The sequence below is a fragment of the Drosophila gunungcola genome, assembly GCF_025200985.1.
Source record: "Drosophila gunungcola strain Sukarami chromosome 3L unlocalized genomic scaffold, Dgunungcola_SK_2 000031F, whole genome shotgun sequence".
In the NCBI taxonomy this organism is placed as follows: Eukaryota; Metazoa; Arthropoda; class Insecta; order Diptera; family Drosophilidae; genus Drosophila; species Drosophila gunungcola.
This window is the reverse complement of record NW_026453183.1, coordinates 201,240-226,225: the sequence shown is the minus strand read 5'-3', so window position 1 is coordinate 226,225 and position 24,986 is coordinate 201,240. Positions and strand designations below refer to the sequence as shown.

Here is a 24,986-nt window from a genome sequence, read left to right as displayed (position 1 = left end):
CCCTTCACTGTAAACATATGTTTGTATTTTGAATTCACTCTTATAAATACAGCTCACACATGTACATATCGCTCATTGTAATCTCAAAATTGACCATTAAAATCAGTGCATATTAGAGATCAGAACCACTCGGACGTTTTACTTTGATAACCATATGCAGATTTGGGCAGAGTCCGCACATTTTGGCGACCGTGTCAGGACTCTGCATTCGGCAAGTCCCAACATAACAACATTCGGCGGATAAATAGATTCCAGCATCTCTAGACCGCCAGAATACTTTTTGTATTTTCGGCACGCATTGCACTTCATCGGCCTATTGGCAGGGCATTTGGCATTATCGTTGGATATCCGGAATCATCGTTGGATCTCCAGAAGCATCGTTGGATCACCGGAATCATCGCCACTGGTTCGTCGTGGATACCTGCACACCCCGTAACCGTCGCAAGTACAGTTTCGCAAGCTAAGAAACAGCGGCACAAAGTGGACGAAAAACCGTAAGCTAGACTCGCAAATGCAATCGCTGTTTTGTCATTCCACTCTGACCATATACACACATACTTGTGCAGCTGGTCTGCAAAAGAATGAGCCAAAAATTGAGTTACTCTCGCAAGCATTGGAGTGTTTCTTTTCTCACTCAAAACCAAAGAGCATTGCCAACATATTCACTCAATTATTGCTCCACAATCACACTCAGTTTTCGCCAATTAACCCTTCGCAATATGACTACGCCTGCTGATACTCAACTCGTGTCTTTAAGACAACAAAGGAATACAATTCAGCGAAACATAGTTAATCTCAAAAGCCCGCATCGAACCGCAGAACGTTCTTGCTGCCCTTGAATGCCAATCACAAATTTTGGAATCGTATTTTAAGCAAATTCATCAAATTCAATCGCAGATCGAACTTCTGGATGCGGCCGATGACGGCCGTCAGAAATTGGAGGACATATTCATAGACACCAAAGCAATTATCATCACTCTTATTGGGGCAACAATACGTCTGGAGCCGCTCTGAGTGTCGTGGCCCCCTTTCAAGGGTCCGAAATCAATTATCCTAATGCGTTAAAGCAGTTAAAGGAGCACTACGACAAAAAGGTTTTGATTTTCATAGAACACATTTCTAGCTTATTTGATATTTAAATAATGAAAAGATTTGATCCCGCGGTTCTTCGTTGTATCTTGGATACCGTTTCCGCGCTGCGTAAATAGTTGTTGTCGTTAGGAACTGAAGCAGATGTTATGAACGCAATACTAATTCATCTTGTTTTATCTCAAATTGATGCAGACTCAAAATTATTCTACAATCGGGTTCAAGAATACGTTTAAACCGTCACTGTCAATATTTGGAGAGCAACGTTAAACGATCATCTGATGAGAGGCCAAAAGAAAGGCCCACACAGAATAGGAGAGCCTTTGTTGCGGCACAGGGTGGTTGTACAAAATGTTCTGCTACTGATCACGCTCTCACTCAGTGCTCTTCATTTAGTTCACTAGACTGGCAGGATACATTTATTTTCATCAAGCAGTCCGCTCCATGCATAAATTGTTTGCGCATCGGCCAATTGGCGAGCAGATGTCCAAGTAGATCGCGATGTCGCGTTTGTCAAGGCTTACATCACACTATTCTTCATATAACTGCTCATCCAGAGCAAGCAACACAGATTGTTGCCCACAGTTCTCAGCAGGAGCAGGAACCCACACATGCGCTTTAATTCCTACGGCAGTAGTGTTGATTAGGGTTAAGTTCGGAATATTTCAGCCAGCCAGAGCTTTGCTTGACTCAGGCTCTGAAATAAATTTCATCTCTGAAGAGTTGGCCAAGCTCCTTCAGCTGAGATTCGAAAGACAGAAGTATGACATTTCTGGCATAGGTGATGTCAGAACGCAGATGAGATTTTCTGTCTCAACAACTATTCGATCACAACTATCAGTAAATGGATGGCATTTACAATTCGCTTTAGCGAAGACAATGTCGCTTAATCAACCAGAGCGTTTCGTTGACACTTCAAAATGGAACATACCTACAGAGATTGACCTTGCAGATCCAGGATTCTACATGCCACACAAGATTGATTTACTCATCAGCACACAAGAGTTTTTTGATTTACTTTTAAATGGCAAAATTTCTCTGGATCCTGGCCTTCCTTGTCTGGTCAATACTGCACTTGGTTGGATCGTTGGCGAAAAGGTTTCTGAAATTCCGCAATCACAAATCGTCACATGCAACATGGCACGTTCCACGGAGCTGCCAGATGCATTAGAAAGGTTTTGGCTAATAGAGGAGTTTGATTCGCACCATAATTGTTTCACCGTAGAAGAGGAGGATTGCGAACGGCATTATTTGGCAAACACAAAGTTTCTAACATCTGGACGGGTCCAAGTTTGCTTGCCCTTTAAAGAGAACCCTCACAAGCTAGGAAAGTCTTTTCAAATAGCCAAATCCCGGTTTCTTCAAAATGAACGCAGGTTGAGCCGCAACCCGTTGATAAGAGAGATGTAAGTGGAAATCATGAAGGAATACATAGCTCTGAATCACATGCAATTGGCATCTGATTTCGACTCGCAGAAGACCCATTATGTAATCCCGCATCATGGAGTCCTTAGATCAGAAAGCACGACTACCAAGCTGCGTGTTGTGTTTGATGCACTTGTAGCGGATATCTGCAAGATGTATGCCAGTTTGAAGTATCACCAGACGATCGTATGTATCAACTTGTTCTCTGGAGAGAATCCTCTGCTGCGCCTCTGGAATTGTTTCAGCTCAACACTGTCACGTACGACATGTCCTGCGCACCATTTCTAGCAATCAGGAGCTTGAAATATATTGCGGATCACTTCTCAAAGCAGTTTCCCATCGGAGCAGCCGTACTTAAGGAAGAGATGTTCGTCGATGACCTCCTTACTGGAGCAGACAGTGTCGAAGAGCTTCATCTCAAGGCTGCAGAGGTCACCAGCATGCTTTCTAAGGCTGGATTAGAGCTTGCAAAATGGAACACAAGCAATATAGAAGGCAATGGAGCAGAGTTTCAATTCAAGGTTGATACCAAAGATATAACGAAGACATTGGGCATGTCGTGGCAGCCCAAACTAGATGTGTTCTGTTTAAGGTATACACTACCTACAATCATTGTCATCACCAAGCAGAGCATCGTTTCACTTGTGGCTCACCTGTACGATTTGCTAGGGCTCGTATCACCAGTCGTTATTCGTCGCAAAATATTGGTCCAAGAGTTGTGGATGCACCGTCTAAACTGGGGCGATCCACTTCCCTCTGAGCTTCAATCCCAGTGGAAGCGAATCGAAGAAGATTTGCACAATCTTCAAACCATCGAAATTCCAAGATTTATTAAGTATTAAGAAATCTATCGGAAATACATCGCAGCGAGCTTATGGCTGTTGCCTATATCTACGAACAAACTTAAATGGGGAGATTAAATCAATATTAATTATCGCAAAGTCTAAAGTGGCCCCAATAAAGGCAATTTCATTGCCGTGGGCCAAGGTTAAGTAAAATTTCGACAATTACATTAATAACGGTTTTCTTTTGGACAGATTCAAAAATTGTTCTACAGTTTCGTCGCCAACCGGATTTCTGAGATGCAATCAACCACCAAACAACCAAACATTACTTGGAGGCACGTTCTGGGCCAGGACAATCGCGCGGACATAGTGTCAAGAGGCTGTGCAGCATCTGAGCTAATGGAAACTATATGGTTTAGTGGACCAAGCTTCTTACGTCAACCCTCATCTGGATGGCCTCAACAGGTGCAAAATTCTCAGGACACCGAAGAAGAGTTGTTACGTGTAGGAGACCGCTTAGCCAAGGCGCCCATTTCACTCGATGCCAAATTTCCTGTTCTTCTTCCAAAGGATCATTGCTTAACATTAAAATTTGTTGAATATCTGCACCGGCAACACTTGCTCTTATTGGAATTCTGCGACTCCAGGCTTAATTGTAAACGCCAGAGAAATCGTTCGAAAGATTGTACGGCGCTGCACACACTGTTACTATTATAAGCCGCGTTTAATGGTACAAATAATGGGATCACTTCCAGGTGATCGCTTTCATTCACAACGATCTTTTTTTGTAACTGGAGTCGACCTATGTGGACCTTTTGCAACATCATTCCGGATTCGAAGCAAAATGCCATATAAAACATACAAGGCCGTGTTTATATGCTTTTCGTCAAAAGCAATCCACAAAGAACTCATTTCCGATCTGACTACTAATAACTTTATTCTTTGTTTAAAGCGCTTCGTCAGTCGCAGAGGCGTCCCACTACGCACCTATTGTGACAATGCCACTAATTTCGTCGGGGCACGATCTCAGCTCGAGGACTTTAAGCAGCAGCAACACATTGAATGTACATAGCTTCAGCAGCATCGTGGGATTTGAGTTTAAGTTCATCCCTCCGCGAGCTGCCCACTTTGGCGGCTTGTGGGAGGCCGCAGTGAAGTCCATGAAGACCTTGATGATCAAAAACTTGGGCAACACTGGGCTAACGTACGAGGAGCTTCAAACGATTGCAATCGAGGCGGAGGCAATCTTAAAATCAAGACCAATGGCACCCCTATCCGAAGACCCGAACGATGGAGAGGCACTTAGCCCAGCGCACCTGCTGAATGGGTCCTCTCTGATGTCTGTTGCAGAGAGCAGACCATCCTATCTTACGCGGTGGCAGCGCGAAACTTACTTGAAGCAGCAGTTCTGGGAGCTATGGAGGGGTGATTATTTACACACACTTCAGGCGCGCTCCAAATGGCTCAAACCCGATGCCAACATTCAAATTGGCCCAATTGTAATAATTCACGAGAATAATACACCTCCCCAGGAGTGGATCCTGGGTCGCATCACCAACACGCATTTTGGAGCTGATGGACGAGTAAGAGTGGCCGATATCAAGGTGAACAAGAAAGGAAGCAAACTTCGGCAAGCCGAAGTTCATATACCCTTGCAGCTATTGCAAGAATTAAATATTTTTGAAAACATTAAAATTAAGATTTACTTGCGTATATGTTTAAAAACATTGAAGCTATGATGATTTGCAGCTCAATTATTAGATAGTTATTTTATATATTTATATTATTTCTATGGGAGCTATATGATATAGTCGTCCGATTTTGATGAAATTTAAACCGTAGTTCTGAAATTTTTAACCATTACTATATGTCGAAGAACTAATAGAAAAATTTAAAAACAGCAAAGTTATAATTTTTGTTGTATATGATATAGACGTCCGATTTTGATGAAATTTAAAACGTAATTCAGAAATATTTAACCATTACTATATGTCCAAGAACAAATAGAAAAATTAAAAAACAGCAAAGTTATAATTTTTTTTGTGTTTTTTTTTCCGATTGTTCCTATGGGAGCTATATGATATAGCCCGTCCGATTTTGATGAAATTTAAAACGTTATTCAGAAATATTTAACCATTACTATATGTCCAAGAACTAATAGAACAAGAAAGAAAGCAAACTTCGGCAAGCCGAAGTTCATATACCCTTGCAGCTATTGCAAGAATTAAATATTTTTAAAAAAATTAAAATTATGATTTACTTGCGTATGTGTTTAAAAACATGAAGCTGTGATGATTTGCAGCTCAATTATTAGATAGTTATTTTATATATTTTTATTGTTCCTATGGGAGCTATATGATATAGTCGTCCGATTTTGATGAAATTTAAACCGTAATTCTGAAATAGTTAACCATTACTATATGTCGAAGAACTAAGAGAATAATTTAAAAACAGCAAAGTTATAATTTTTTTTGTATTAGAATAATAGAACAAGAAAGAAAGCAAACTTCGGCAAGCCGAATTTCATATACCCTTGCAGCTATTGCAAGAATTAAATATTTTTAAAAAAATTAAAATTATGATTTACTTGCGTATGTGTTTAAAAACTTGAAGCTGTGATGATTTGCAGCTCAATTATTAGATAGTTATTTTATATATTTTTATTGTTCCTATGGGAGCTATATGATATAGTCGTCCGATTTTGATGAAATTTAAACCATAATTCTGAAATATTTATCCATTACTATATGTCGAAGAACTAAAAAAAAATTTAAAAACAGCAAAGTTATAATTTTTTTTGTATTTTTTTTCCGATTGTTCCTATGGGAGCTATATGATATAGTCGTTCGATTTCGATGAAATTTAAATCGAAATTCTTAAATATTCAACCATTACTATATGTCGAAGAACTAAAAAAAAAATTAAAAAACAGCAAAGTTATAATTTTTTCTTATTTATTTTTTCGATTGTTCCTATGGGAGCTATATGCTATAGTCGTCCGATCCGGCTCCTTCCGACTTATATACTACCTGCAATAGAAAGAAAACTTTTGGGAAAGTTTCATGCAGATAGCTTTAAAACTGAGAGACTAGTTTGCGTAGAAACGGACGGACAGACGGACGGACAGACGGACATGGCTAGATCGACTCGCCTAGTAATGCTGATCAAGAATATATATACTTTATAGGGTCGGAGATGACTCCTTCACTGCGTTGCAAACTTCTGACTGAAATTATAAAACCCTCTGCAAGGGTATAAAAATTAAAAAACAGCAAAGTTATAATTTTTTTTTGTATTTTTTTTCCGATTATTCCTATGGGAGCTATATGATATAGTCGTCCGATTTTAATATAATTTAAAACGTAATTCTGAAATATTTAACCATTACTATATGTCGAAGAACTAAAAAAAAAATTAAAAAACAGCAAAGTTATAATTTTTTTTTATTTATTTTTTCGATTGTTCCTATGGGAGCTATATGCTATAGTCGTCCGATCCGGCTCGTTCCGACTTATATACTACCTGCAATAGAAAGATAACTTTTGGGAATGTTTCATGCAGATAGACGGACATGGCTAGATCGACTCGCCTAGTGATGCTGATCAAGAATATATATACTTTATAGGGTCGGAGATGTCTCCTTCACTGCGTTGCAAACTTCTGACTGAAATTATAATACCCTCTGCAAGGTATAAAAATGGAACCATTCGTAGACCTATCTGCAAGATAGCGCCCCTGCCTGAGCAAATTGATGCTTGAATACTCCTTGGATCATTCAACTGGCGGAGAATGTTCGATGACATCATAACTGAACGCCAATTTACATTTAGTATTATTTGATTATAAATAACTTTGTTTAAAAACAGTTGGTTAATTTGAATTCTTTGCCAACTTGTATTAGTTAATTACCCTTCACTGTAAACATATGTTTGTACTTTGAATTCGCTCTTACACTTAAAGCTCACACATGTACATATTGCTTATTGTAATCTCAAACTTGAACATTAAAATCAGTGCATATTAGAGATCAAAACAACTCGGACGTTTTACTTTGATAACTCTGCATTTTGACAGAGTCCGCACATATATATAAAGTACTTTATTATTTATTACTTGTTTAAAGACAATTAAAATTACACTGCGAATCATTAAAAAATAAATCAACCAAAGATCACAAAACTTAAAATTTAAAACAAGTGTCCAAAAAGCCCGCTCCCCTTAAAAGCAATCGTCGGTAGGGTATGCAGGCACAAACCGCTCGCAAAACATCGACAAGAGCTGATTTAGTTTCGGTGTTTTAAGTGACACGACTGCGATATGCCCTGTTCCCATCTAGTGGACTGATTTCTATTAATTCGAATACATGAATATTTGTAAATATTAAACAAAAATAATATGTGTGCTGAAATATTATAAAATATATTATAACATATAATATTCATATTTTAATCATAACCCAATAGTAAATACGCCCATATTCTTAGGGTATTAAGTTTAAAAAGTAGCAAATGACAAAATATTCTTGATGCGCCGAAATGAAATAAACGCACACATGCTCCGTGTATGAGAATGCATGATCACGCACACATACAAAGACCAATTCAAGCGCAGGGCAACCTTCTTCAAAATGCGAATCTTTGCGACTGAACGGCTGAACTCGAGCAATAAGTGCGCGAGCAAAAAACCCGAATGCACACTAAGTGCCGGGGCCTGCTGCTGTGAGCCCAGGGAAGCCCCCTTTCAATTTTGTTGTGTCCGAATTCGTTGTATGAAATGACCAGTCTATATGTTGAATGGTTAGTGATAGGACGAACAGGTAGGTCCAAGTGCGTTTCCTTGCGGGACTCCACATTCGATAATGTAGTCGATGAGTGTATGTAGGCAAGTTTGTTTTGATTTTGTACATGAGGCCATCGAGCCAGACTCGATCGAAGGCTTGAGATACATCGAGGATACATCTAATGTTATTCTGTTAACTTGTTCGATTGTTCCTTGGCTTGGACGGAAGCCAAATTGATGTACCGGGATGAAATTGTGCGTGTTATAAGGGATTTTCCCAACAATTTAAGACAGATACGATAATAAAAGAATTGGTCTGAAGGATGACGGAATTGTGTGGTCTTTTCCTTTTCGGTATTATCCCATTGAAAAGTTTACAAATAACCTCGATAGCAGTGTTTTGAAGTTCAATTAACATTGGGGTTATAAGGTAACTGCCCGGTTTCAGTCCTCAATGACTTGGCGATCTTCTTTGGCCGAAACAGTGTTGGTATGGAATTAGATTCAGATTCGGCTCGTGGTAAAACAAATGGACCAATATTGAGTTCTGCTAAAAGATGTGAAGCAAAAGTTTCGGCTCTATCTTCGTCGCTGCGGGCCCAGCTATCTGATGAAGGGCGGCACCTGCAGGGTAGTGGTAAAAAAACACTCCAGAAGTTGTCACAGGGCCCCTATAGCTACGGAGAAGCTCAGGAGTACAACTGTTCCCAGGGATGAACAATCTGCCTATAGTCGCACCTCTTCCGAAGGCTTCGAAGATGTCACAGTGGATAAAATTAGAACGATCGCCGCAAAAGTGAAAGCCGACAATGCCCCGGGCCAGACTTTGTCCCGAACAGGGCTCTAACTCTTCTCACAGAACTATTCGCCAGGGTTTTTGGAAGTAGAATAAGTGAAGATACATTTCCAAGGAGATGGATAGCGACGCTGGGCATAAAGAACGCTTTTAACTTGGCGTGATGGTGTTGCTTCCTGGAGGCTCTGGCTTTAAAGAGCCCCCCTACCACCTTGGGATAATTTTTTTTTTTTAATTGCTTTGCTATTTATTTATTGAATTTTTGCCTTTCGGATACTAACAATAAGTATATCAAATCTTATGGTAATAACCTAACTAACAGTCGTATGACTGAGTTATGGGGCCCTGATAATTATTGCTGGGCTGGGAGGTCGTTGCGTTGTAGGCGGTTTCTGCTGGAAACCCGAGTCAAGCCTCTTGTGAGATGATTTGGGTGGACAGAGAGTTTTTTATTGTAGATCGCTTTTTGTTTGCCATTTCATTTACTACAAGAATGCCAAGGTCCCTTTGGATGTTTTGGTTTGCAAAAATACCATGGTGCCCCAGTGACAGTTCTCAGGATTTTTGATTGTGCGCGTTGTATGATGTCTATATCGCTGCCGCTCGCGTTCCCCTATAACTGGGAGCCATATGTCCAGATGGGCTTGAGAGTGGAATCGCAAAGCAGGACCTTGTAGTCTAGACGCAGGGGCGATCGAGCGTTTAAGATCCAGAAAAAGCTGCTGGCTTTTAGTTTTAAATGTAGTTTCTTGCATTCGATGTGTCTTCAGGTTAGTCGTCTGTCTAGGTGAACGCCGGGAGTGACTGTTTCGACTGGAGAGCTCAGGTTTGGGAGAGCCCTCCACAGAGGATATTTTATATTCGTTGGTCTTTCTTCAGGGCTCGGTTTAGAGTGCTTGTGGCTTCCTTAAGACGTTGTTTTGAGGATGGCGATTTGTTGGTTTACTAAGCAAGTCGCTTCTTTTCCAGTACAATTTGTTCAATTTGTAGATGCACGTCCTTCCCTTTTGGTGTTGAAATAGTGAAATATATCTTCAAGAGAATCGGTAGAGAAGTCGATGTCCTTCTTCGATGTTGAGCTGAGGGGATAGTTCAATGTGAAAACTTACATACTTTTTATATTTTAACCAGTTGGTTTAGTGCGATGTCAGCCTGTGGGGGTGGTCTGTGGTTTTTGGGCTTTGAAGAAGAGTTATAAGCTCTGACTCAAAGGTCCGAAAGCGCTTGGGCGCTTATTAAGTTGCGTGGAAGTTTTTTGTCACCGCAAAATCTATTAAGTCAGGGACTTTTCTGGGGTCTGCTGGCCAATAGGTGGGGCTACCAGGGGAAACATAGTCCAATTTGTTGCTCAGTTTGATAATTGAATTATACAATTGCCATCCTTTGGGAGTCACGAGTCTTGATCCCCAGAGCTTTTGTGTAGCATTATAGTCTCCTGCAGCTATGAAGCGGTCTCCAAGAAAGTTGTTAAAATCCATGAATTGTCCTTCAGAGATTGTAAAGCGAGGCTGGCAGAATTCGGAGGCTATAAAAAGGTTTCCGTTACCTGGCTGGACTATGATAGACGTGGCCTGCAAGTAGTTTGTTGCAAACCTTTGGTGAAAATGGTGATGCGTTCCCTATTAGGATGCCGGTTTCGGCGTGGGCTTTACCATCTGGATGATCTATATGGTAGAAGGCTTTGAAGTTGTATTTGCTTGTAATGTGCGTCTCTACCAGTCGCATAATGTCGATATGATTTACATTCAGGAACTGTGTTATCTCAAGTTTGTGCCGCGAAACGCCATTGGCGTTCCACATGGTTATTCGTAGATTTGCCATCAATTATTTGGACTGCTAAGCTGCAACCAACTGTAACACCATGTTCTGGTTTTGAACCAGTTTTTGCATTGTCGTTTTCATGAAGGACATAAATGAGAAGCTTTTCTGGGTATTAAGCTGACCAAATAAAGATCTTGCAGCCGTGCCGAAAAAAACTTGCGGCGTCGTTTTTGAGTAAGTGTACACGTTTTGAGGATTTTGATGATGCGTGCTTGTCACTCTTCGCATTCCCTGTAGTTAGCCGTGTGATTTCCTCTGTAGTTTCCACATTTCTTCTTTTGGGGGTCTTCCTTGTTGGCAGGTCAGTTTGCGGAAAAGTGAATGTCTCCACAAAGTAAACAGACTGATCGGAGTGTGCAGTATGTCCTGGTGTGTCCATACTCCTGACAGTTTGTGCATTGCACTGGGCCGTTCCTTCTATGTGGCTCTTCCACCGTAATTCTTCGGTGCAATAGGTATTGCAGGTTGTAGATAGGTTGCACTTCATTTTTCTTCAAGACTCTGCTATCTGGCTCAAGCTCTACTTTGAATTGTGGTTGCGGCTTTTTGTTCTTGTTAATGATGTTACTAACGTTCTTTGCAGTAAAACCGTTTACTTTGAGGTAACTTAATTAGGGGTTACATCGGGCTCGATTCCTTTTAATACAACTTGCAAACCCATGCTGCTTTTTAGTTGGTACGTGTAGTAGTTATTCTTCGCTTCCTAAAGGTATTTGGACACAACTCGGAAAGGTTCTTCAAATTTGGATATTATGAATATTCCCTTTAGTAAGCGGAACAACATGAAAATTTCCGTCCCCGACCGGCGCAACAATTTGGTTGACCAGGGCGTTCGAGCTTCTCTCCCTAATGTAAATTGGTGGGGGCTTAGGTTTCGGTTGGATCTCCTGACCCAGTTCTGGTTTAATTTCAGCTACGAGGGCAAATCTGTTGTTACCAACCCCCGTGTTCTGCGGGCTAAGCTTACGCTTAATTTGGATGTAGCGATCCATGCCGGGTTGTATGGCCAGGCCCGATTGTTGAATATTGTTTTGGTTTTGTTTAGCTGTCTGAGTTTTTGTTGCCGATGTATTTGGCGCTGCGGTCAACGCAGTCGGTTTCGCGATAAGAGCCGTTTCTGTCTTTGTTGTTAATTTTGCTGCCGTTGCTGTAGTTGTTGCTATTTCTTTTGGTGCTTGTGATCAACTTGCAGTATTGCCCAGCAAAAGATTTTTGCATATTGGCAAATTCGCTGTAAACACAAAGCCAGAGGCGCTGTGCAAGTTTGTTTCTGACAAGTTAAAAGTAAGTTATGACAGCATATCATGCTATTTTACAAAAAAGAGGTAGATCTTAGCACACTGAAGTTCATTAATTTTAAGCTTGGAGTCCCGGAGCAGTATTATCAGACTGTCTTCAGCGGTGATTTCTGGCCACAATCAGTAAAGGTGAGCCGATTCATCCACAGGGAGAGAGAGCACTTGGAGTCAACCGTGGTGGACACATTGGGTGGTGAACCATTGCGTCCATCTACCCCTGCCAAGCTTCCATCAAAAAACCCCCAGTAATCGACGTCACTGGCTCTGACGTCATTATTGGTTCACTTTCGTGCATCATTTATAACTGCAGTTCTCAACTTCATCACCAACAACAAATGCATAAGCTGGTGCTTAGGCCGCTCGCCCTCTACATCGATCTTTCGAATCAAGGCGCGCAGCCGCAGCTGTTTTCGCATCAACAACAATACTGCGCTCTCTTCGGAGTTTCGCTCTCTCATCATCATGCAGCTTCATACACTCTGTCGCTCTTGACGGCTGTTTTTTCTGATGTACCCAATGCATATGATAGTAGCGCACTCCTCATATTGGCGCTCTATCCATCTCCTGCTGCCTCGCTGCTTCGCTTTACTCGTGGATGGCTGAATGATTGCGTTGAATTATCACTCTCTTCGCACCCATATTTGCACCAACAACAAAATCGGATGACTTTATGCAGCTCCTTACTTGAAAAGAGTCCGCTTCTATACAGCGCTCTCTTCCGAGTTGCGCTCCCTTCACCTCCCGCTGCATCGGCGCTTCGGCCGAAGTTTGGATGGCTTACTGGTGTTTTTGGAGTTCCGCTCACTTCCTCATGGTTCCCAACGGGGGATTTTAAAATCTTACATTTTTACGGACGCTTGCTCTCTCCACAAGTTTCTCTTTTGTTGCCTCTCTTTGATGATGAGCTTTCTGCAATGCGCTCCCAACGGCACTCACCGACTATGGATGTACCTGCAAGTTGGTCTTCTACGATTGTGCGAATGGATTGCAACTATAACCTTCGTAATGATAATCTTCCACTACCAATGCGTATCCGGACTGGAATATTGCGTACGGCTCTGAATGGCTTTAAATATACCATTTCATGACTTCCGTTATGAAACTATGGCAACAGTTTCTGAGAATTCGTCAGTCAAAAGAATTGGAACTAATTGCCTTAAAATTTATTTTCAAAACATATCTGGAATGAGATCTTAAACTCAGTCCGTCTTCATGAGCACTTCCTACAGTGGTTATGACATAATAATATTGGTTGAAACCTGGCTCAACCCCAACTTCAACTCCAATGAGTTCTTCGAAACTAATTTATTCCATGTCTATCGCAAGGAAAGAGACTTCAGCAGAATGAAGTGCGAGAGAGGTGGAGGCGTCAACGTGGCTGTCCGCCGTACGAGGACTCTCTTCTGGACCAGTTGGCTGTTGAGGTATCTGGATTGTCTGGGAAGACTGTAATAGTTGCTTCTTATATTCCCCCTGGAAGTGACTTTACGCTTTATCAGGCGCATATGAATAACATTGCCAGCCTACATGCCAGCATAGATGACTCTGTTGGTCTTGTTGTGACGGGAGATTTTAATTTGGGATCTGTTGTATGGTCATGTGATCCGCAATCCCATGCTATGGTGCCTGGCAATGTACACCAGCCACATGAAATTGTTGTTATCGATGATTGTTATAGTATGGGCCTCACCCAGAGAAATTATATCTTTAATGATTTGCATAGGCTACTAGATTTAATATTGATCAATTCTATTGTTCATTCCTCGGTAAGCCTTGCTGAATTTAGTATTTCTAGTTGTGATGTTCATCATAAGCCCTTATGCTTTAATATTGAATTTTATAATTTCTTACCAGTTGTTAATTTTATTCCTATGTATAATTTTGATCATGCCAGCTTGGTTGCCGTAAGTGGGTTTCCTTGCTATCAAATGCTTGCATTGAGACCAATTACAATAACTTTCTTGTCGCTTTAAAAAATATTCTTGACAGCACTTGTTCAACCAAGGTACGGGGTTCCTATAGGCTTCCTTGGTATACAAAAGGTCTCCAGAAATATAAAAATCTAAGAAATAAGTTCTACAAACGGTTCATTAGATGGGGTAATCCATTGATAGATATAGACAACATAAGCGGGAATTTAAGTTTCTTAATAAATTTCTATATAATTAATACATTTCCGACATTGAAAATAGATTAAAGTCAAATCCAAATGTGTTCTGGCGTTTTATTAATTCAAAGAAATCTTACTCTTCCATACCGTCAACTGTGTCATATAACAATACTACCGCTAATTCTGGGACAAATATTCCAAACTTATTTGCTTCCTTTTTTTCGGCCAATTTTGAGCCTGCTTGTGACTGGAATGACCAGCTATTAATTAATTAAATTAATGATGAGGACATTTCTAAAGCTATTTCGCAATTTGACGACTCCATTAAGCCTGACGTTGATGGAGTTTCTTCATTTTTTCTTAAAAAACTTTATCACAGTCTTCTTCAACCCCTTAAGATGATCTTCTCGTCTTCGCTACTTCAGGGTAAATTTATTTCTAGATGGAAAATTGCCAAAAACCAACAGGTTCATAAAGGCGGAAGCAAGTCTGAGGTTTCTAATTACAGGCCAATTGCTAAAATAAGCAATATTGCAAAGCTATTCGAGAGAATTGTAGTTAAAAAATTATCCTTTCTGATACGTACTTATATTGACCATAATCAGCACGGGTTCATGCTACTACCTCGAATTTAGCTATTTTCGCATACAAGCCTTTGAGTTACATTCCCAAGTGGACACAGTTTATACTGATTTCGCCAAGGCTTTTGATAAGGTTTCTCACTCTGCCTTGCAAGCAAAACTTTTTAATCTTGGTATTCACGGCTCCATTCTAAATTGGATCTCTTCTTATTTGGCAGACCGATCTTATCATGTTGAAGTCAGCGGGTTTGTTTCTAACCTTTTTGAAGCAACCTATGGTCTTCCTCAAGGCAGTTCTCTTGGTTCTTTGCTTTTCATTATTTTCATTAATGATATTTGTTTCTGCATTCAATCTGCCAAGTATCTTCTTAATGCGGATTACCTTAAAATATACATGCCAGTGAATTCCTTAAATGACAGTTATTTGCTACAATCGGACTTGAACGAAATCAGTTTATGGTGTATTCAGAACAATTTACCTCTCAACCTAAATAAATGTTATGTTGTTCGCTATAGTAAATGTATCTTAAATCATCGTTCTACATATGTTATCAATAACCATTCACTCTCTGCACTTACTGAGATTATGGATCTTGGGGTCCTCTTCGACAGTAAATTTTTGTTTATTAACCATATCAACCATGTTCTGCCGAAGGCATATGCAATCTTCGGATTTGTCAAAAGAAACACTATACTTTTTAAGGACCCATACTCACGACTGACAGTGTTCTCAGCATTTGTGCGTTCAAAAGTGGAATATGCTTCCTTTTTTTGAAACTCGTCAAGTGTTGTTCATATCAATAGAATTGAGAGGCTGCAGAAAAAGTACCTAAAATTTGCACTTCAGCCGTTAAACTTTTCGGAACCTTTGCCAGCTTACTCTAGCCAATGTTGCCTACTGCATACCTGCAGTCTAGAAGATCGCCGTTCGATAGCGAGCTTGCTCTTTATCAATGATGTTATAATTGGTAATATAGAAAGTCCATTCATATTAAGCTCAATTAAATTCAATATCCCTGCCAGGAGTCTCCGTACCATCACCCCATTTTTTGAAAGTGCTGCGAGGACTAACTAGGCGCGTAATGTGCAAATCTTAAGAACTTTAAGACTTTTTAACTCTTTGCCACTAAGTATTCGATTGGTTTGGGGATCCAAGAAGGATGTGTTTAGGCAATTAGTTAGGGAATATTTTTTAATTAATTTTAAGTTAGCTGATAGCCAGATAAGGATTTATCCATTGGCGAATAAATAAATAAATAAATCACCGAGGAGTTCCGCAAGGGTCCGTTCTAGCGCCCCTAATTTGGAACGCGATTTACGATGGGCCGAAGTGGTTGTTTTCGCTGACGACATCGCTGTAGACGTGGTGGAAAAGGAGTTCCGCCTAGCCGAGGACGTGTGCAACCAGAGCATCGAACTCATCCGCACACAGACGGGCTTGAGTTAGCCCCAGAAATCCGAGGCTGTCCCGTGCAGCAGCATGAAGAATTCGTCCTTCTAGCTAAGGCAATTAAGTACCTCGGCGAGATGACAGACACAGGGCTCTGCTTCCGGGAGCACATGGAGTACGCCAGCGCGAAAACCGCCTCAGCCAACCGAGCCCTCTCGCGCAGCATGTTGAACCACCGAGGACCGAAACAGGCGAGTAGACTACTGCGTACAAGCGTCACGAGGGCTAGCTTGCATTTAGCCGTACCGGTCTGGGTGAAGGCTATAGATAAGCCAAGCTATAGCCGCTATATCGACTTAGGATATGCTGTGCATTTTGAAAGGTGTCCGATTAAGCGGAGTACGCCATCGCGAGAACACCGGCACTACATCTTGTGGTAGCAGAACAGTCAGCCACTTTTGCATAGCTACACGGGAGAAACTGCATTCCTTTTTCAAATATAAAATAAATAAAAAATCTGTCATACTGTTTTAAGTTTGAGGATCCTTGGCCAAATAGTTGCACTATACCAAATGATCATAAGTTCAAGCAGTCAAATTCAGTTCGTCTGTGGGAGTCAGTCTACCCAGTCGAGTCCCGACTAGTGTGCCATCTTCTTCTTCAGCTCCCTTTTCTGCTCGCCTACTTAATAAGCTGACTAAATTGTATTCTGCTGTTTTTCCTTTTCATCCGACGTTATATTGTTTACAGAAACCTCTGTAAAACCGGAGATTTTTAGCTCCGAAGTTTCCGCGGGTAAGTACACAATTTATAGGCCTGACCGTCCTTTCAGACGATTAGAAGGAGTCTTGATTGCTGTTGACTCAAACCTCACTTTATTATCTTTTAATGAAATAAATGGCATTGAAATTCTAGCTTTATATATATGACTTGTTCAAACATTCCGCCAGCATCTGAGTTTCCGATTAATGCGAACCACCTTTCCGTTATACAGTCCATTTTTAAAGAACTGTCAGATAGAGATCAGTTAATAGTTCTAAGTGATTTTAATATTCCGAATGCGACTTGGTCCACAGATGAAAAAACTAATATCTTACTTCTTTAGCGCAGCATGACTTTATTGACTTTTCCAAGATCCAACATTATTATAATTTTGTTATTTCCTTTAATTTTGTTAACACTAAACATAAATTCGAGAATTTGAGAATTCTACTATGAAACACTGACATTTTCAGCTGCGTCCTGTCCTAATCAGTCATATTCAGAAGGAATGGCGCAGTCTAACTTAATCTTTTTTCCGAGTTTGAGTGAAACCTCCCTTCTTTTAGAACTGCAAAGGGTAAGGCCAGTCTACTCACTGAGTCCTGACGGTGTTCCTAGCTGTATGCTTAGATACTGCGCAGAGGCCCTGTGCAGACCACTCCACAAATTGATTACCCTATCTGTAAATACTACTGACTTCCCACCTTTTTGGAAGGAATCATATTTTATTCCCCTTCATGAAAGGGAAAATAAATCAAATACTAGCAATTATAGAGGTATCTCCAAGTTGTCCGCTACACCCAAGTTTTTCGAAAACGTTATTACCCCCCATTTGCAACATCTTTGTAGATCGATTACAGGCCTGTTCCAGTTTTCACCTTCGTAAGATTCACACGGATTCGAATTTCCCAGACCTGTTCCAGTTTTCACTTCCGAAAGATTCACACGGAATCTAAATTCCCTCTGTTAATTCTCTGTTAACTTCCGTAAAAATCTCACGGAAACTTTTCGCCAAGAAAATTAATTCTTTTAAAATGCGAGAACTTAAAGTGCAAATTATGTTTTTACCTTATTCTTTGATATTTTAAGAACATTGTTGCATAACAGATTTGTTTATTAGTAACATATTTGACTTTTTAAAAATTATTTTGTGATGGCACCTCAGAATCGCTTCGATTCTAACCAAATGGAGCTTTTCACATTCGCCGCCTCTGTTCTCGTTACCGAAAGATTTGATAGAAACAAAGCAAGGAAAAAAAAGAATTATTTTCTTGGGGCTTATTTTTAGCAAGCGCTTTTCGGTTTGTTTTTAAATGGTAAGAAGGGTAAATTATCTAAGTTTTTGTGGGTGGGGACCTTTTTCATCGTGTTTGGCAACTTTGGACCGAACACTACATGTGAAAATTTTGCAACACTGATGCCAAGCAGCTGATTCACACGAGTTGTTCAACACTTCTGCTGGACAGTTTCCATCACTGCCTTTAAAATAAGAAAAGTATATTATTTTTGTCTACCAATGATTTTTTGACTAATTTTAGACAATAAATGTGTGCACCAATAATGCACAAAGGTTGGGAACAGCAGCGGGCCAAATGTTGATAAGAGATTTGCCTGGAAAACTTAGGCAAATCATAAGCTTTTGCTAAGAGTAGTAGCGGCAGTCTGCCTTTAGTCTTGACAAAGTCGCGCGACCTTATGGGCGCAGATGACGTTAAGTTATGTCTGCAACATTGCAATATTAACCACAGTTCAGACTTACAAACGGTTATTGACGCATTTCAAACATGGTGTTGTGAAATTCTTTTGAACTTAAATAGCGATAAATGCAAAATAATGGCATTCTATCGGGCCGACACACAGTATGGCACGTTTACATTATGTGGTTGTGAGTTGTCTAAAATTACACAAATTGATGACCTTAGCGTCCTTCTGGACCCAAAACTTAAGTTTTCTGACCATATTTTATCCATGGTGAATACAGTCAGATTAGTGCTTGGATTTATAAAAAAGTGTTCAACTGAATTTTATGATCCGTATGTCACAAAGACTTTATTTATTTCATTATTTCGTCCAATCGTGGAGTACTGCTCACCAGTTTGGAGTCCCCAATATGGTGTGCATATAGACCGAATAGAATCTGTGCATTAAAACTTTTTAATATTTTTTTTTATCTTACCATCTTACTCTAGTAGACTTCTCCTTATTATTTTTATCCAACCGTAGAACAATACTTGGTATTACTTTTATTTGTAAACTTATTTAGGGGGATGTGGAGAGTACCGAACTACTGGGCCGCCTACATTTCTCAGTGCCTATTCGTATCACTAGAAATTATTTTCCTCTTATTTTGAAACATTATAGATTAAACTATGATATGCATAAACCATTAAGATTACTATGTAATGACAATAATAAACCCTATCATATTATTTCTCCTACTGAAAAGCATTAATCTTATCTAACTTAACACGTAATTAGTATTATTAAAGTATTAGTAGTAGTAGTATTAGTTTTTTAGTTTGGTATTTATTTAAAATTGGTCTGTCTGTTCTTTTACTCGCGATCTCGTTTTGACGCCCCGATAGGAAGATGGCTTCGCGCGTAACAAGCTTTGCTTGGTATCGTCGGGGCCACTTGATTGTACTGATCGTAGTGCATTAACGTCCAAATGTAAAAAAAAAGTACCCGTAAAATCTCTTTTCTCTTTTTGATCTTTGAGATTATTGTAATTGATAGTTAAATTTTGATTATTAATGCGATAATTCGTCAGAGTGCTGAATTTCGGGTATTTAAAATAAACAAATCATATTTAAACAGCGTTATTAAATATTTTTGCTTTGTGTTCCTCTCGTCTTCGTCTTTGTGTTCCTCGTTTTTCACTCCTCTCTCCACTCGTCTCACTCAATCTCCTTTTGTCTTCTGCTGCCTTCTTCGTGGTGAGATGCCAGACCCATTCCTACAGTAATAAAATTATTTTCGGTTTTCAGACATGTATATTTTAGAATTAATATACATATGTATGTTGTCTTCAGTTCTAGCAATTTATTCAAACTTTGTCGAGCTCTAGCATCTATGTTTATTAGGAAGCCTTTCCTTATAACATATATGGGAACGTTAAAGAATCTTCTATATCTAGTGCAATAATAAATAATGACCGAAATCAATTAGGTAGAACTGGAGAAAAAAAAAATAAAATTGGCATAAGAGCAGGTGAAAAACGTTATTTACACTTAAAAAAAATGCAGACATACAAAAAATTATGAGGGACAATCTGCACCGGAAAATCTCTGAAGGATTTATTCAATTTAAATTTGTGAGCCAGTGTTATCAGCTCTTCTCTTTCCTCCTTAAGCTGTTTAAAACTACTTTTCCCTGCTCTTGTTTTTTAATTGCTTTGAAATATTGGCTTATGTTATCTGAATGTTTAAATGACTTACATCTACTATGTATACAAAATGCTGCTGGGTCTCCACCAACCACTAACCTCCAAACCACCACTACTCTTCCGAAAACGTCTCTGGTTCACAGAAATAAGTTGGCCGACATCTAATTATTTTTGTTTCGCGCCAAGAGTTTTGTGTTGCACGGAAAAAACATCGGCTAAAAAAGTGGGTTTAGAAACGTTAGTTCCACCATCTAGGATTAATTTGGAAATTTTCTTTGAAGTGGAAGTTTTTTTACTTGCAAAGTAACCGCGAAATAACTCATTCTAGAAGGTGTTCATTGCCGACTTGGATGGTAAAACTTGTCGATGTGTGTGCTCTGCCGGAGCTATGCTGCTGCTCAGCCGCCAAAATACTATCCTATGCTCATTAGATAGGGACGTGCCGATCGCTGATCTATATTAATAAAACAATCTTTGTAACGCTCTATTACTGCGATTGATGACCGATAACCTTTGGGCGAACAGATGATAAACTTAAGGGTTTAACCCATGATAAATCAGGCCATTTTTTACAATTTTTTTAATAAAGAAAGTACTAAAGTAGCTGCTTACGTGATTCAAGCCGATTAAAAGCTGATATCTAAAAATTCTAAAATGGTATTAAAGTATTAGAGCACTGTCTATAAGGTCAATTTCAATCTTTAAAAAACAAAAAGTGACCAAAGTGGTTTGATTTGAAGATGAAAGTCGTTTTTTGGATTTAAAAATGGCCTTCGACTTTGAGAAAAACGAGAGGTCTAGTGTGAACACAAGACAATCATTTTTCATTTAGCTTCTGGCGTTCGCTATTTAATGGGAAACTTTAAGAACATCTGTGTACCGTAAGAAAGAAATCATTCAAATATGTGCTCAGAAAATAATATTTATTTATATTGTTTCCGATTTACATAGTTTATACTTGTTTATGCGACATTTCAGTTGCAATTTAATTAAGCATAAACATCACGCTGAGCTTTTTCCCAAGCCGCAATTGGGCCATGCTCGGGGCGGTATTTTACATTGCAACCATCGGGCTCTAGGCGGTTGTCATCACGAAGTTCCTCATAGCGCTCCCGTTCGTACTTGGTAAATCCCCATTTCTTGGAGACGTAGATCTATAAATACAACATATAATATTAATTATTAATAAGCAAACAAATTAATAGTTACAAAATGAATAAGCAAGCGCAAACAATAATGATCAATATTTAATAATATAATATTTAAGCTTTAATATTATAATTTCACTAAGTTTAGTCAACAAGGAGTAAACTCCTATACTTAAATTTGATGATATGAGCACAAAACGGAAAACTCATTTTCATGACGAAGAAAGCGCACGATTATTTCAACTGCGTTTATCTCGAAAAATCTTAGCTAAAAAAATAATTTACGAGTCGATAATATTTATTTTATTCGTTGTTTTTTGTATGTGCATTCCAAATTTTTAAACAATAAAAGGGGTTGCTTGTTGTTAGGCACATTCTACTGAAAGAAAACAGATGACTTTTATCGAACAAAAAAAGTCAGTGGTAAAGTATTTAGAGCAGGTCTGTAAAGGCGTATTATTTAAAGGTTGAAGTTGAAAAGGCCATAAAAAAAAGTAACAAAAACAAAAAACAAGAAAGCAAGCAAACTTCGGCAAACCAGATTTATATACCCTTGCACCTATTCCAAAGATTTAATATTTTATAAAACAATATTACGATTTTTATGCCTATATTCTTAACAGTGAAGATATGTTTATTTTCCGCTTTATTATTCGATCGTTACCATGGCAGCTATGTTACACATCGTGATCCGATTTTATAATAAACCATAACAATGTATCGAAGTGTGAATCCGAAGTGAAAACTGGAACAGGGCTAATAATTTGTTTCATATATATTTTTTCTTTTGTTCGCATGGGAATTTCGATTTATACGAGTATATGTTTAAAAACTTTGAAGCTATGATGACTTTCAACTCAGTTCTTCGATCGTTCCTATGGCAGCTTTACGATATCATTTTCCCATAAAACAATAAACCATTATTAAACAGCAAGTTCAATTTTGTTTTAATTATGTTATTCCATGAAAGATAACTTTTGGAAAAGTTCTGAATGAAACTTTATATATACAAATATATATCTTTAAAACTGAGACTAATTTTCGTAAAAACGGACGGACGAACATGGCTAGGTCGACCTAGTGTTGCTGATCAATAATATATATACTTTATAAGGCAGGAAATACCTTCTGCGTTGCAAACTTCTGACTGACTGTGTACTTACCTTCTGACGTCCAGGGAACTTAAACTTAGCACGACGCAACGCTTCAATAACTTGAGCCTTGTAACGATCGCTTGAGCGGACAGACATTATGGGTTGTCCAATACGAACTCGGGCCACCGTACCCTGCGGCTTTCCAAACGCACCTCTCATTCCGGTCTGGAGTCTTAAAGAAGGAATTAAATCATTTATAAGCATATAAGTCTTATCTAAAACAAATTTGACATTTTTAAGGTCACAAATATATACGGCAGTAAGAAATATAAATAACCTCAATAATAATGTCTACATCATAATTTACCTATCAGCTCCAGCGCACGACAACATTTTGTTAATACGAATGACATGGAATGGGTGTAGACGCATTCTGATGTGGAACTGATCCTTTCCGCAGTATTTTACCAAATACTTGTTGCAACAAATGCGTCCAGCTTCCAAAGCTTCACTACTCAGTTGTTCATATTCGTCAGAAACCAAATGAACGCAAAGGGGGAAATCTTCAACAGTAGCCTTCTTTCTTCCCAAATCAAATATACGAATTTTAGGGTCCGGAACACCCCGACAAAACCGTGATTTAGGATAAGGCTTATTTTTACAATAGCGGTAGCTGGAAATATTCAGCGTTATTGCTGATGCGAATTTTATATCATGCATATACATACCATCTTGCTGGACGTCGGCCCATTTTTACCCCTAGAAATAGTAATTCAAATTTTTTTATATACTGACTAAAAATTGAAGGGGAAAAAACTCCACAACCAAAAACATTTAAAATGCCATATAAGGGCAATTAGTTATGGATTATAAAAATAAGTTTGAAGAGCACACATACCTTTTCTGACGAAGCGTACGTAAAAAGGAAGACGTGATTGAACGGAAGCAGAAAAGGTCTCGTCGCAAGCATCGCGCAGTTGTCACATGGACCAGTCAACATTTTCCTCAACTTAGAAACGAATAGAATAAAATTATAATACACAACAAATTATACAGTAATGCACTCTTTCTACACAGTCCATCCGTTAGAAACGGTTGGAATAATCAACATATGTGAAACTCCAAATTCCGCAGAGCACATCCACCTTTCTATTTCAGGTGATCTGAACAGCTGTGGCTCGTCAAAACGAAAACAAAGTCAACAGGTCAACCATCTTTGTTTTTGTTTTGATGAGCTACAGCTGTTAAGATCAGCTGAAATCTGTGGAAACAGGAGTTTCAGTTGTTTCATAAATCCCAGCGGTTTTTCAGGGGTGGACTGCGTTGAAAGTGGGTTGCACCGGAGAAACATCGGCTAACTATTGCATAAATTAGTCTGTCAAAGTCCGTCAAATTTTAACGGCGGACTAATTGGAAAGGATCTCTGTGGAAATACACTATTATCTCATTATTAGCTTTTTAATACCGTGTTCCCACACAGACCATTTGCGGGAAACAGTTGGGATTTTTGACAAACGTAAAACACATAGCCCATCCACCATTTATACAGCTGTGGCCCATCAAAATGTAAGCAACTATTTTTGCATAATTTGTCAATTATTTTTCCTCTTATACAACAAAATTATGTGCATACCTCTTTCTTCGTCGCATTTAATATTTGAATAATTTATTATCATGATTAATTACGTTTCCGTAGTGAATGCTTAAACTATTACAGTCTATTGGAGGAATTTAAAGTTGCACCTAAAAAAAAATCGGCTAATGGAGCCCCATCCACCATCTCTTTCAAAGATGGTTCGTACAGTTTTGCCGTGCCAAAAATGTTCCGGTTATTCCTTGACGGTGGAATTTACGTTCCTAGCCGCACGTTATTAGCCGATTTTTTTACGGTGCAACTCTAAAGTCTTATGGCGAATTAATTGGAATTGTCTTGGCGGCCATATTTTTTTCTGTGAACCAGAGGCGTGGTCGAAAGAGAAGGGGGGCTTGAGAGATAACCACTCCCCCAGGCAGCAATTTGAATACAGAGTCTTTAGAGTTGCACTCAAAAATCCATAGTATTTTCAAACAGTTTGATAGAGTTAAAGACCAACTTCCAAAAATTCTCCTTAAGCCGCTGGGACTTTTGACGGATGGTGGTTGGTTGCTCTTTGGAAACACCAGTCCACCATCCATCAAAAATCCCAGCCGTATCGCTTGGATGGGATCTGTGCAACTAGTATAAAAGGTAGCGTACTATTTTTACGTTGTTGTTCTGGTGAATACGTTGATTTATAGTCAACAAATAACTCGTAATAGCCAATTCACATTACGGCATTTCTTGGGGGAACAATGAGAAGACTGTGAATAAGTGAAATTCCAAATGACACTCCAACAGTCTACAGTCAACTTCTTCTTCTTCCGAGTGCTCAAAACAAAGTGAAATTCTTCGACTGATTCGTTTTCCAACTGTTTCCACACTACACTTGCTGCCATAGCAGAATAAGTGTGACTCTATGGAAAACACTTTACAATACAAATCTG

General features: G+C 39.1%; 3 protein-coding genes and 1 long non-coding RNA gene across 4 annotated transcripts; 2 read left to right on the top strand and 2 right to left on the bottom strand.

Moving 5' to 3' along the window:
• The first annotated feature begins 1,968 nt into the window (after positions 1-1,968).
• Positions 1,969-2,499, top strand: LOC128260256 (uncharacterized). Its single transcript, XM_052993077.1, has one exon. The coding sequence runs from the start codon at positions 1,969-1,971 to the stop codon at positions 2,497-2,499; it is 531 nt and encodes a 176-aa protein (XP_052849037.1).
• Positions 2,500-2,508: 9 nt separating this feature from the next.
• Positions 2,509-3,356, top strand: LOC128260255 (uncharacterized). Its single transcript, XM_052993076.1, has 2 exons — positions 2,509-2,700; positions 2,760-3,356. Exons 1-2 carry the CDS (start codon positions 2,509-2,511, stop codon positions 3,354-3,356), a joined length of 789 nt encoding a protein of 262 aa, XP_052849036.1.
• Positions 3,357-19,302: 15,946 nt separating this feature from the next.
• Positions 19,303-20,618, bottom strand: LOC128260252 (uncharacterized). Its single transcript, XR_008268121.1, has 3 exons — positions 20,518-20,618; positions 20,321-20,436; positions 19,303-19,792 (listed from the first exon to the last, which is right to left on the bottom strand). It is a non-coding gene; the product is annotated as an uncharacterized LOC128260252 (long non-coding RNA).
• Positions 20,619-21,123: 505 nt separating this feature from the next.
• LOC128260247 (60S ribosomal protein L10) lies at positions 21,124-23,455 on the bottom strand. Its single transcript, XM_052993072.1, has 5 exons — positions 23,362-23,455; positions 23,192-23,222; positions 22,831-23,136; positions 22,533-22,695; positions 21,124-21,375 (listed from the first exon to the last, which is right to left on the bottom strand). The coding sequence occupies exons 2-5, from the start codon at positions 23,212-23,214 to the stop codon at positions 21,211-21,213; spliced, it is 657 nt and encodes a 218-aa protein (XP_052849032.1). The 5' UTR covers positions 23,215-23,222; positions 23,362-23,455; the 3' UTR covers positions 21,124-21,210.
• Positions 23,456-24,986: the final 1,531 nt, after the last annotated feature.